Genomic DNA, 12637 nt, shown 5'->3' with positions numbered 1-12637 from the left:
TCAAGCGAGAAGCAAAGCGCTTCACCAGAATAGAAGGAACCAAGTACATGAAATAGGAACCGAGTACAGGATTTTAGGAACCGAGCAAATAACGTTCCAAACAACAAAAGGGAACTGAGCGTGTAAAAGAGGAAAGATATCTTGCAAGCTGCTATAAAGGGAACGATCGATTCTCAAGAGATCGCCTAGATCCGTAATCTATGTTGTTAGTGCTACTTTGTTATCTTAGATATTCAATTAAGATTTATTATTTTTAATAAAATTTTTCGTACATTAGTTTCCGACGATTATGCCTTTAGTATAAATAGATTATATTATTATGAGATGAGTTCCGGTGAAAACAATCTTTATGGTGTGAAGTGCGAAGCATGTTGAGCCATTAGATTAGAAAATGGGGTTTTTAATGAATCCACGCGGTGACATTTTTGTAATTAATGGTGAACTGTTTTTTTTTTTTTTACGTTTTCTGGGTGATTTTTTTATCCCTTTAAATGTGAACATTAGCGTGTTATATGTGAACATTAGTGTGTTATATGTGTACCCGAGAAAGTTCGCACTTCACACCATAAGGATTGTTTTCACCGGATCCTTATTCATATTATTATTCTAGAAAAGATTGTTTGTTCTAAGTGATTATCTTTATTGTTTTAGGGTTTAAGCAGTATCTAAGAGAGTTTAGAGATGAACTAATGATTGTCACTTTGAAGTTGTAAGCTCTAGTAGAATAAATAAATGAAAAGCTCTAGTAGAATAAATAAATGAAATCGTTTTGGTAATCGTTATTATTAGAAGTCTTAATCTTATTCCATACAAAAAATACAATTTTTAGTTAGATTAAGGTACTCAAATCAGAAAATATAGAATCAGAAAAGGTAAATTTGGGTTAATTCTACGACTTTTCATAAATAAAAATCTGCGGACTAAATTACAAAACGTGATGTCCCCAAAATAAATACAAACACCAATCTGAAAAGCGTTAGGTTAGGCGGGAAGGCAAATTTCCTGGACAATTGGCGGGAGATGCTCGTTAAGGTTTTCCCGTCAAAGTATACCACGTCAGCGGTCCGCATTCATGATTCACGCTCCCATATAAAATGCTTCGCCAAACCGGTCTGATTTTATCAGTATCCCCCTTTACCCTCTTCTCTCCCTTCGCAGCAAATCTTAGGTATCGAAACCCTCGAAAACTCTCTAGATCTCTCCAAATCCATGGCTAAATCCTCCAAGGGGAGATCTTCTTCCGATGACAACGCTTCTACCTACTCCGAATCCGACGACCAGGTCAATGACCAGGTGAATACTGAGGCCGAAGAAGAGGAGGAGGATGACGAGGAGCTTGAGGTTGTCGGCCGGACCGCCGATTCTGATTCCGACGCGGAAAACGACTCCCCTGATGGTGATGATGCTGACGCTGATGACCCCGAAGACGAGGTTGCTTTCCGTTTTCCCGCTTTCTTATTGTTCCTGTCGTTACATTCCAGTTAGGTTCTGTTTGATTTGGATGTTTCTCCTCTGTTTCGTATGGAAATAAGAGCGAAAAACTCCGCCATTGTGTTTTTGCGAACGAAAGGATGTGCCTTACCTTTCCGGTGGTACCCGACTCTCAGGACCGCATCTTCTGCAGCACAGTGTCGTTTTAGATATCTATTTTTGTTGCACTTGCGTTTAGGGAACATTGTAGCAGATATGATCCCAGAAACGTTGAGATTGGCCATTGCTATAGCTTGATGAAGCTGACTGAGATAGCTACTACTGAACTGGACTCTATTTATACATATTCTAGTTAAAAGCTTAAATCTTCTCTATAACTATTTTTAAAAATATTTGTAAAACACTACTCTTGATTTTTTAAGTCAGGGAGTTTTGACATAGTTAAGTTCATTGCTATTAGCTACATGTAAGATGGGTGAAAGAGAAGGGTAATGTGTCCAAGATAAGGATACAAAGTTGGTGGAAAGCATCTTAGACATTAATCTAATTTTTTAGATAGCCTTCTTGCTCGATCTGGATACGAGTTCCTTTGTTTTTCTTTCTCACAGTTGTAAGCTCCTTTGGCACTTGCAATCTCTAGGAAAGAACTTTCTCATTCATCCATAATTCTTAACAAATTATTGGGCATAAAATTCAAGCAGAACAAATCTCCATATAAGTTAAACCTTAGTTTGGTTTACAGTGGTGTATATGCGCTTGATTATGACATGTGAATAGGATTACATGGTACACCTTGTAAATGAGCCTTGCCTGAACGATTGCACAAATCTCTCTACATAACCCAAATTTAAAATCATTCTCATGATGGAATATGATTATGGTTGTATGCTTTTATACTTGACTGATGTGTAGCCATATTTGGAGATTATATGGTTGAAGATGTCAAATTCTGTACACCATGTGAAAGATGGAATATCAGAAATGCTGTTCAAGGAACTTGCTTTGGATATGATACTTCATATAGGAGTTTGTTATGGAGTTCTCTGAACTAATTTCATTGCATTTCTGATGGTTTATTGTGATTTCTGCAGGAGGAGAATGTAGGTTCTGATAATGAAATTGCAAAGCGTGAAAAGGCTAGGCTGAGAAATATGCAGAAGACAAAGAAGCAAAAGATTCAGGAAATACTCGACCAACAAAATGCAGCCATTGATGCAGACATGGTATAAATATAAATGCTCTGGATCTCAATTGAACAACTGTTTCCTCCTTCCATTGTTCGTGTATATAAATGAATAGTTGCAGATAATATTATAACCTTTGTTCTTTTCTTTCAGAACAACAAGGGCAAAGGACGCTTGAACTATCTCCTGCAGCAAACAGAAATATTTGCACATTTTGCAAAGGGTGACCAGTCTGCATCTCAAAAGAAAACTAAAGGAAGGTATAGTTATCTAGATGAAGTTTGTCTATTGCTTTTTTATCACCAGTTTACCTTCTTTGATTACTTGCCTCGGGTTAACTTTATTTTTTTCAAATTGGTGCCTGTTTGACTTTGAAGATTTCTGCCTATTGTTTTTCTAAAGTTGAATGGTGTTCCCATTGCACTAGTCAAAGAAGCTAGCTTATATAAGCTTCCACTAACTGCATCTATACTAAATGAGCTGTACTGGTATTTTATGCTGATTTCAGGGGTCGCCATGCATCAAAAGTAACTGAAGAGGAAGAAGATGAAGAGTACCTGAAGGAGGAAGAGGCAGCAGCAGGAAATACTAGACTGGTTGCACAGCCATCATGTAAGCCTATTTGCTCTAGCACCTTCCCTAAATCTACAAAACTTGTAAAGAACAGGAAGCTATAAACAATAAGGCCCTGTTTGTTATAATTTCCCGAAAAGGTAAATGGAAAAGAAATGAATCTAGACAACTTTCACATTGTTGTTCATTTGTCGAGGTGGTTTCGCGACTTGCAACTCACTAGAAGATGGTCTTATGATTCCATTTGGCAAGGGTATTTGTTTTCGCAGTATCAGGGGTAGTTTCAAATACCCTTGACGAAGGGATTCACATGACCATCTTACTTTGTGTCACAAGTTGCGAAATTATCTCGACGAATGAACAACATGAAAGTTGTTTAAATTCGTTTCCTTTCCGCTCCCTTTAGTGAAAAATTATACCAAACAGGGCCTAAGACCTTAATTGTCTGTCTATGTGTGGCTGCATGAATTTATGGTTTTGATGTTTTCATCATGCATAGTATTTGGACCCCGTTTGGTATAATTTTTCAGTAACGGAAGCGGAAAGGAAACGAATTTAGACAACTTTAATTGTCCGTCTATGTGTCGCTGCATGAATGTATGGTTTTGATGTTTTCATAATGCTTAGTAATATCTATGTATCCCATAGCTTCAGTAGTCCATTATGCTCTACATCTACAGTTACTACCATCAAAATAGAACCATAGAATTGAAGTTGCTCTGACTGACTACAACCTTATGCGTTCAAAAATTAATTCTAGGGAACTAAGAAATTGAGGAGAATAGATGTGGGATAATATTTTACATATCCAGAGCATTAAAGGACCTTTATGCCTTCAACTACACCTAGTGCCCATTAAATGTCATCATTAGTACTTTCACCTATTTTTACATAACTGCAAGACTAAAACCACTAAGTTTGTGCTGGAAAATCAGTTCAACAGGGATACAGAAAATGACATGGAAGGGGAAAAGGCTCAATTTACCATTTCACTAAAAAGAAGTCATCTGGCTTCTCTTTGATAGATAAGAAGAATGTTTAGTGAATGCTTATTTTAGATAACAAAAAGCATGATTGATTTTTTGGGTTGGAACATGATTGCTTATTTTGGATGACTTAAGAAAGCCAAATGTATCATATTGTTGTTTCCTGTTTGTAAAACCCACAATAAAGAGTGAATGATCATTATTTTCAGTGTTCTGATAATTAAATCTAGTGTAATGGTTATCTTTTATAATACTTGATTGATGTCAGTACTCTAACCTGCTCTTTTTTCTAATTGAAGGCATTCAAGGGAGAATGAGGGATTATCAGCTTGCTGGACTGAACTGGCTCATTAGGCTGTATGAGAATGGAATTAATGGCATCCTTGCTGATGAAATGGTATTAAATGATAAATTTCACTGGAGTTTACCTTGATTGAAGAAGTCAAAGTTTACAAGCAAGTGTTTGCTTTCATGATACAGGGACTTGGTAAAACTTTACAAACAATCTCTTTGTTGGGCTATCTTCATGAGTTTCGGGGAATTACTGGACCTCATATGGTTGTTGCTCCAAAGTCTACCCTTGGTAATTGGATGAATGAAATCAAACGCTTTTGCCCAGTTTTTACGCGCAATTAAATTTCTGGGGAATCCAGAGGAAAGGGTATGTTCTTCAGACCTTGTGGTATTTTTCTTCTCTGAAGTTGCATTTTAATCATTACCATAATTTATGTGTTTGCAGAATCATATTCGTGAGAATCTATTAGTAGCTGGAAGGTTTGATGTTTGCGTGACTAGCTTTGAAATGGCTATCAAAGAGAAATCAGCTCTTCGCCGGTTTAGCTGGCGATACATTATAATTGATGAAGCTCATCGTATAAAAAATGAAAACTCGCTTCTTTCAAAAACAATGAGGCTTTTCAGTACTAATTATCGTCTTCTTATAACGGGAACTCCTCTCCAGGTATGCTATTTCTTGTGTTCTCTATACCAATCCTTATATGAGTTACCCCCTCTGTTCACTAAAGAATTTATTTTAGCCTCTCATTTTTGTTTAGAAAAGATTGTCATTTTAGGTGTTTAGGTAGTGAATTGTGAGATTTGTTATTTAAAATTATAAATTTTTATGTAAAATATAATTGTTGATTAGTAAAAAATGAGGTGATTTATGAATTATAGAACAAGTAATAAGAATAGTGTAATTATTGGATTCCTTAGTTCTTTTGCAAATGTTTAGAATGACAATCTTTTATGAATTACAGATTTCTTCTATGCTTATATCCTAAAGATCTATTCTGATATATTCTTATATATATGTAGAACAATCTTCATGAGCTATGGGCACTTCTCAACTTCTTACTGCCCGAAATATTCAGCTCGGCTGAAACTTTTGATGAGTGGTTCAAGATTTCCGGTGAGAATGATCAAGAGGAAGTTGTTCAACAACTTCACAAGGTAAAATTGAACCTTTTGCACTATTTTCCTTCAAGTTTGTTGCTTCCCAAATCTAAAATGGTGTCTTTTAAAAAGGTTCTTCGACCATTTCTACTGAGAAGATTGAAGTCTGATGTTGAGAAAGGCTTGCCACCCAAAAAGGAAACTATACTGAAAGTAGGGATGTCTCAAATGCAAAAACAGTACTACAAGGGTTTGCTGCAGAAGGATCTTGAGGTTGTTAACGCTGGCGGAGAGCGAAAGCGTCTACTTAATATTGCTATGCAATTGCGTAAGTGTTGTAATCATCCATACCTATTTCAAGGTGCTGAGCCTGGGCCTCCTTATACCACTGGAGACCATCTTGTTACAAGTGCTGGTAAGTAAAAGAGCACAAAAACTTTCTTTTTCTGGACATTTGTAATGACTAATTTAACTGATGCTTGTGTTATTTTTTAGGAAAAATGGTTTTGTTAGACAAGTTGCTTCCAAAGCTAAAGGAGCGTGGTTCAAGAGTTTTGATTTTTTCACAGGTCAGTTTACGCTTTCCATGAACACTGAAGTAGGGCTAAGCACGGTTCGGGTAAACCGAACTTTTTACCCAACGGTTCGGTTTTTGGATGGCATATTTTGGTTTTTGGTTTGGTCGGGTTTCTTTGGTTCAGTTCAGGTAAAACTGATAGAACCCAGTTAGGCTAGCCTAAGGAACCACTGGAAGACCAGGAAAGTGTAGGAACACCCACAAGTCTCTTTTCGCAATTCATAATAATCTCCTTACAATAGAAAGGCCTAGCTATATATATATAAAGAGAATTAACTGCCCACTAACAGCGTAACTGGAAATGGCTGCTACTACTATTCCACTAATATAGCCCACTAACGGATAAACTAAACTAACTCAATTAAATAACAATTGCAGAAATGGAAATCAGAACTATATAAACTAATTAACCAAATATAAGCTGCTGAATATATAGGATTCAGAGAACCGAATCAAAAACTGAATATGAAAATAAAATTGACAGACCTTATTATTCAGGCTACACAAAAAATAAGCTTTATTTTATTGGTGTTAAAAGGATGAAAACAATATTGCAATTTAGTGAAAATTATCATTATTGTCCTTATTTTGATATTTAGGTAAGTTTTGGGATAGGTATGTTTTGTAGGAGTCAAACTATGAATGTCGACAGTCGAATTTAATATTTCTTACATGATAACTTTAAGTATTGAGAAATGATTTTGATATACTAGGTTAATAATAGAGAAAATTTTCGAAAACCACCCTTTAAATAGGCCAGTTTTACCACAACCACCCTTTATACAAACAAATATTTTAACACACCCTTTAAATCAATTCCGTTAGCAAATAACCACCCAAACTAAAATTCTGTCTGTTTTAACCGTTGTCTCCTTAAAATTATTAAATTACCGTAATTTTTTATTTTACTTTTTTGCATTTCAATGCAACTACGACTTCAAGTTAAAATGTGAAAAAAAATAAGGGTAATTTAGTAATTTTAAGGAGATAACTTATAAAATATATAGAATTTTGTTTTGGGTGGTTATTTGCTAACGGAAGTGATTTAAAGGGTGTGTTAAAATATTTGTTTGTATGAGGAGTGGTTGTGGTAAAACTGGCCTATTTAAAGGGTCGTTTTCGGAAATTTTCTCTTAATAATATGTTAAAAATGTTTGGAATTATATAAGAATTAAGTCGAATAAGAATTATTATACATTGATTAGATTTGTCATGGGAATTTAGATCAATTCAGTTTTGAACCAATGCTCAGCCCTACACTGAAGTGTTGTTGTCTGAAAACATTGTTCTGTTTTCTTTAATTTGATGTCTTCGTGAAAACTGCAGATGACAAGGCTGCTTGATATTCTGGAAGATTACCTTTTGTACCGTGGTCATCAATATTGTCGTATTGATGGTAACACTGGTGGAGAAGATAGAGATGCCTCTATTGAAGTCTTTAACAAGCCAGGAAGTGAAAAGTTTGCTTTCCTTCTTTCAACCAGAGCTGGAGGTCTCGGTATTAATCTTGCTACCGCAGATATTGTCATTCTCTATGACAGTGATTGGTAAGCTTCATGTTCATAATCTCCTGAAATACTTATTAATGAGATTCTGGTTAATCTTTTTTATAATGTTTAGGAATCCTCAAGTTGATTTACAAGCTATGGATCGAGCTCATCGTATTGGCCAAAAGAAAGAAGTTCAAGTATTTCGGTTCTGCACAGAGGTTTGTACCACTTCTTGTTCTATATTACTCCCTCCGTTCACTAAATAATGTCATTTTAACCTCTCATTTTTTTGTTTACAAAGAGATTGTCATTTTAGGTGTTTAGTTAGTGAGTTATGAGATCTATTATTAAATATTGTAAATTTTTACTCATTCTATGCAAATTATGATTGTTGATTGGTTAAAAATGAGATGACTTACAAATTCTAAAAAGAAAGTAATAAGAATTTAAATAATTATCGGATTCCTTAGATGTGCAAATTTTTAAAATGACAATCTTTTATGAACGGAGATATTAGATTCTATTAATCATTGCACATAAATGTTTTGTTTCTGTTGGTAAACAGTACACCATTGAGGAAAAAGTGATTGAAAGAGCATACAAAAAACTTGCACTAGATGCTCTAGTTATTCAACAAGGACGATTAGCTGAGCAGAAAGGTAAGAAAAACTTGCACTAAAGTAGAGCTTTTGAGCTCATCGGAATTTGTGTTTAACTGTTGGTGTTCATATTCAGCTGTGAACAAAGATGAGCTTCTGCAAATGGTGAGATATGGGGCTGAAATGGTCTTCAGTTCTGGCGACAGTACAATTACTGATGAGGACATTGATAGAATTATCGCTAAGGGAGAAGAAGCAACTGCTGAACTTGATGCTAAGATGAAGAAGTTCACAGAGGATGCTATTAAATTTAAGATGGATGACAGTATGTCTTGTCTAAATCTGATGCTTCAACTTATTGCATGATCACTACCTGTTTTAATCTGTCTACTTTTGGATTTGAACAGCTGCTGATATATATGATTTCGAAGATATTGCGGTGAGCTCTATGTTTTTTTTTTTGTATTTTAAGAACTGTACCTGATGCTAAACCTATATAATCCTATTTCTCCTTTGTGTTCCAGGATGAGAACAAGATTGACTTCAAGAAAATTGCTGCTGATAACTGGGTTGAGCCATCACGACGAGAGAGGAAACGCAAGTAAGAATAGATTTTTTGGTTTGCATATATTGGCATTTATGATTGCATTAATTCAAATAAGGCTTTTTCATGCTTTGAAAAATGCGGAGAAATTATAAAAGAAAACCACATTATAATGCCATTATAAATGTGAAGTGCCAAACACCATTATATTGAAAAAAATCCCATTATAAGTTAATGGGCCAAGCAGACCCTATGTTATAAATCAAGTTGCTTTTCTACAATGTTTTTAAAATCTTGTTTGACTTCATATGTTTATTTGGTTTATTTTCGATCTGCTTATGCTATTTCTTGTTTTGACAAAATTTATTGTCTCGATACCACTAGCTACTCCGAGTCTGAGTACTTCAAGCAAACAATGCGTCAGAGTGGGCCATCTAAACCAAAAGAGCCTCGAATTCCGCGCATGCCTCAGCTGTACTATTTCTTCCTTTTAGTATATATTTTAATGCATCTCAATACTCTGCATACTTGAAAGTCTAAAGCTTTTTACTGTCCAATATATTTTTCAGCCATGATTTCCAGTTTTTCAACACACAAAGGTTAAATGAGCTGTACGAAAAGGAAGTTCGTTACCTCATGGTATGCGAGTCCCTGTCATATACCACCCTTTATATTTTTTTTAATAGCATCTAATGTGGCTTTTTCTAATTTTATTTCAGCAAGCAAATCAAAAGAACCAGCTTAAGGATTCTATTGAAGTTGAAGAACCAGATGGTACTTGTTATTGTTGCTCTTTTATACTCCATTTTCATGTGGATGAAGTCTTAAAATGAATTTTGTATTGTAGAAACAACAGATCCTCCGTTGACTGCTGAAGAACAAGAGGAAAAAGAGAGTCTTCTTGAAGAAGTAAGTGGCATGCTAAACATGAACTGCTTTTTATTAATCATTTGGGTGAATTTGTGTCCTAAAGATCATGCTCTTCTCATCTCATCTAATCTAGGGCTTTTCAACTTGGGCAAGAAGAGATTTTAATACATTCATTAGGGCATGTGAGAAATATGGAAGGAATGATGTGAAAAGTATTGCTTCTGAGATGGAAGGGAAAACTGAAGAAGAGGTTGAAAGGTATGCCAAGGTCTTCAAGGAGAGATACAAGGAGTTGAGTGGTGAGTTATACTTAAGATTCTCTGCTGCTTTATGGTTTTTGACAATCTGATAGAACCTAAACCACTGGTACTCTTTTCTTATATTTTCAACTAAAATTAGAAACTGAAAGAAACATACTTTAAATACTAAATTAAGGAGAACACTAACCCACTACTTCCACTAACTTAATTGCCTTCTAGCACTAACTGAAATAAATTATCATGAATTTCTAACGCAGACTCCTAACTTAAATAACAAAAAATTTACAAAACCGATAATCTGACTTTGCTGAGATGGTAAAGTGTGAAAATCATTGCTTTTGTTGTCCTTGGAAGTCTGAAACATTGAGCTGTTTCTCTAAAATGTTATTATAAAATCTTGTCTGACTGCATATGCTTATTTGGTTATCTTCCTTATGGTAAAGGTTAATGTTTCCCTTGGATATTGATATTAGTAATGCTGAAATGGGTGTTGCATATGTTCAGATTATGATAGGATCATAAAAAACATAGAAAGAGGAGAGGCAAGGATTTCGAGAAGAGATGAGATAATGAAAGGTATCGCGAAGAAGCTGGATCGCTACAAGAATCCATGGCTGGAGCTTAAGATTCAATATGGTCAAAACAAAGGCAAACTCTACAATGAAGAGTGTGATCGTTTCATGGTGAGCCTCCTTCACTAATTTTTTCTCTTCTTTCTTTCTTACCGAGCTTGGCCATATAATATATATGAAAAAAGAAATTTTAAGTTATTTACAAAAGTGCACAGCACTTTCTGTTTTCATTAGGTTCATGAATTCATACTCTTAAGTTTTTATATTTTAGTAAAACTTCCTTAAGTATGTATATATAATGTATTTGAGTTGTTAATGTTGACAGATGTGTATGATCCATAAGCTTGGATATGGAAATTGGGACGAGCTGAAAGCTGCATTCCGAACATCCCCTCTATTCCGGTTCGACTGGTTTGTGAAATCTCGAACAACTCAAGAGCTGGCAAGAAGATGCGACACTCTAATTCGTTTAATCGAGAGGGAGAATCAAGAATACGATGAGAGAGAGAGACAGGCTCGCAAGGAAAAGAAGCTCGCCAAGGTCTCACATTCTTGACTCATCATTTCAAACCATTTTATGCTGTGTATTTATGTTGTGATTTGTTCTCCAGAGCATGACTCCATCGAAGAATCGCAATGCAAGGCAAGCTGAGAGCCCTCCGTCGTTGAAGAAGAGAAAGCAGTTGACAATGGATGACTATGCATCGGTCTGACATCAAATTAGTTTCGGTTTTATAATGATATATATATATATACTTTTTTCATGTCTGAATATTGTTTATTTTGTTTTTCAGGGGAAAAGGAGGAGGTGAAACAGCCTGAGTGATTGAATTCTTAATATTAGGATGTTTTTTTTAGCAGAGAGACCCATAGAAGATGAAGATTGGGTTTTTTTTTGTAGACTCCATGAAACTGATCAGTTTAGCTGAGCTGCGTGTAAATTGGTATCTTTAATTGCTAACTGTATTGCATTTGGATTATTTCTATTTATGAGAAATAGTGGAGTATGAATCAAAAGAGTTGATGTGGTGATTTGATTTTGATTTTGATTTTGATCGTGGCTAGATTTGATGTAAACTTATAAAGGATGGGGGGTGAAAAGAAAGTAGGGTTGGAAAATGAAAGAAAGGTGGTTTTGTAATGGATGCCATGATCAAAGTATTTCGTGTCTACTCGGAAATGAAAAGAAAAGAAAAAGGGATAAAATGGATAAACTACCTATTATGAAAAGGTGCATTGCTGAGGTGGGCTCCTGGGAGGGGTAAAGGGTCGGCCGGATATACGGTTCACTGAATGCAGAGTATACTCCAAAACATATACATTCATCTCTGATTTCATATAAGGATGCTCATTTTAGCACAATCAATATCTATCTTGTCTCCTTTCTGGAAAATCCAAGACTATTACAGACCTATTCATTTGCCTCCTCCAAATACTAAGTACATCTTTAGCAAAATTTTAAGTAAATTAAAGTAGAAATTTCTTTACTTAAATATCTTACTAAAATGACATTGCAAATGTAAACAATATCTAGAGAAAAAAAATAAATTTTAATGTAATGATTGTATATGGGTAAATGTGGTACAAGTAGGAAAAAATTAATAAAATGTATCCAAAAAAAATACTCTAAATGACATATATTTGTATCTAGAAAGAGTATTTATTTTAGCCGGCTACATGAACAAGATATACAAAGTTCAATAGCCTGCTTCACAAAGCTCAATGATGAGCTTACCATATTTATCTTCATAAGAGTTTTATCTGATTTTCTCATAACATAAAAAAGATAAAGTTTTAAAGCTGTCTAGTATTTTAAATACCCTCTTGACAAAAGATATACTCCATCCAGATACAAATATGTATTATTTTAGGGAAATTTTGTTCAATACAACTACATATCATTTTATCATTTTTTTATTTTACCACATTTACTCCTATGTAATTATGATAATAAAACTACTTTATTTCTCTAAACATTATTTTTTTTAGTTTCATTTGTAGCACGTATAGTCCTTAAAGTCCCTTTTGAAGGTTGAGGCAGATCGAGAGGTTTTGTTCTTGAAGAACTTCTTCACCATTTTTTTCATAAGGGCGATCTCCATATCATCATCATCCTCTTCGTTTTCCATCTTCTCTAGAACTCTAGTGAGCTTTAA

General features: G+C 34.8%; 1 protein-coding gene across 1 annotated transcript; it reads left to right on the top strand.

Moving 5' to 3' along the window:
- Positions 1-1209: 1209 nt before the first annotated feature.
- LOC141251168 (uncharacterized) lies at positions 1210-11293 on the top strand. The gene is given in 26 exon segments (XM_073670266.1): positions 1210-1431; positions 2523-2654; positions 2769-2875; positions 3124-3227; positions 4474-4571; positions 4655-4795; positions 4797-4835; positions 4914-5135; positions 5492-5626; positions 5702-5984; positions 6065-6138; positions 7473-7693; positions 7767-7854; positions 8202-8295; positions 8372-8560; positions 8643-8674; positions 8760-8836; positions 9164-9253; positions 9349-9418; positions 9499-9553; positions 9627-9688; positions 9783-9948; positions 10414-10592; positions 10807-11022; positions 11093-11188; positions 11276-11293. Coding segments are annotated over 26 exon segments (3210 nt in total).
- Positions 11294-12637: the final 1344 nt, after the last annotated feature.

This window comes from Phyllobates terribilis, unplaced genomic scaffold (genome assembly GCF_046119375.1).
Source record: "Phyllobates terribilis strain yellow unplaced genomic scaffold, ASM4611937v1 Scaffold_6773__1_contigs__length_42120, whole genome shotgun sequence".
Classification (NCBI taxonomy): Eukaryota; Metazoa; Chordata; class Amphibia; order Anura; family Dendrobatidae; genus Phyllobates; species Phyllobates terribilis.
Note: the sequence above shows the minus strand (reverse complement) of the source record. Positions and strands in the feature narration are given on the sequence as shown.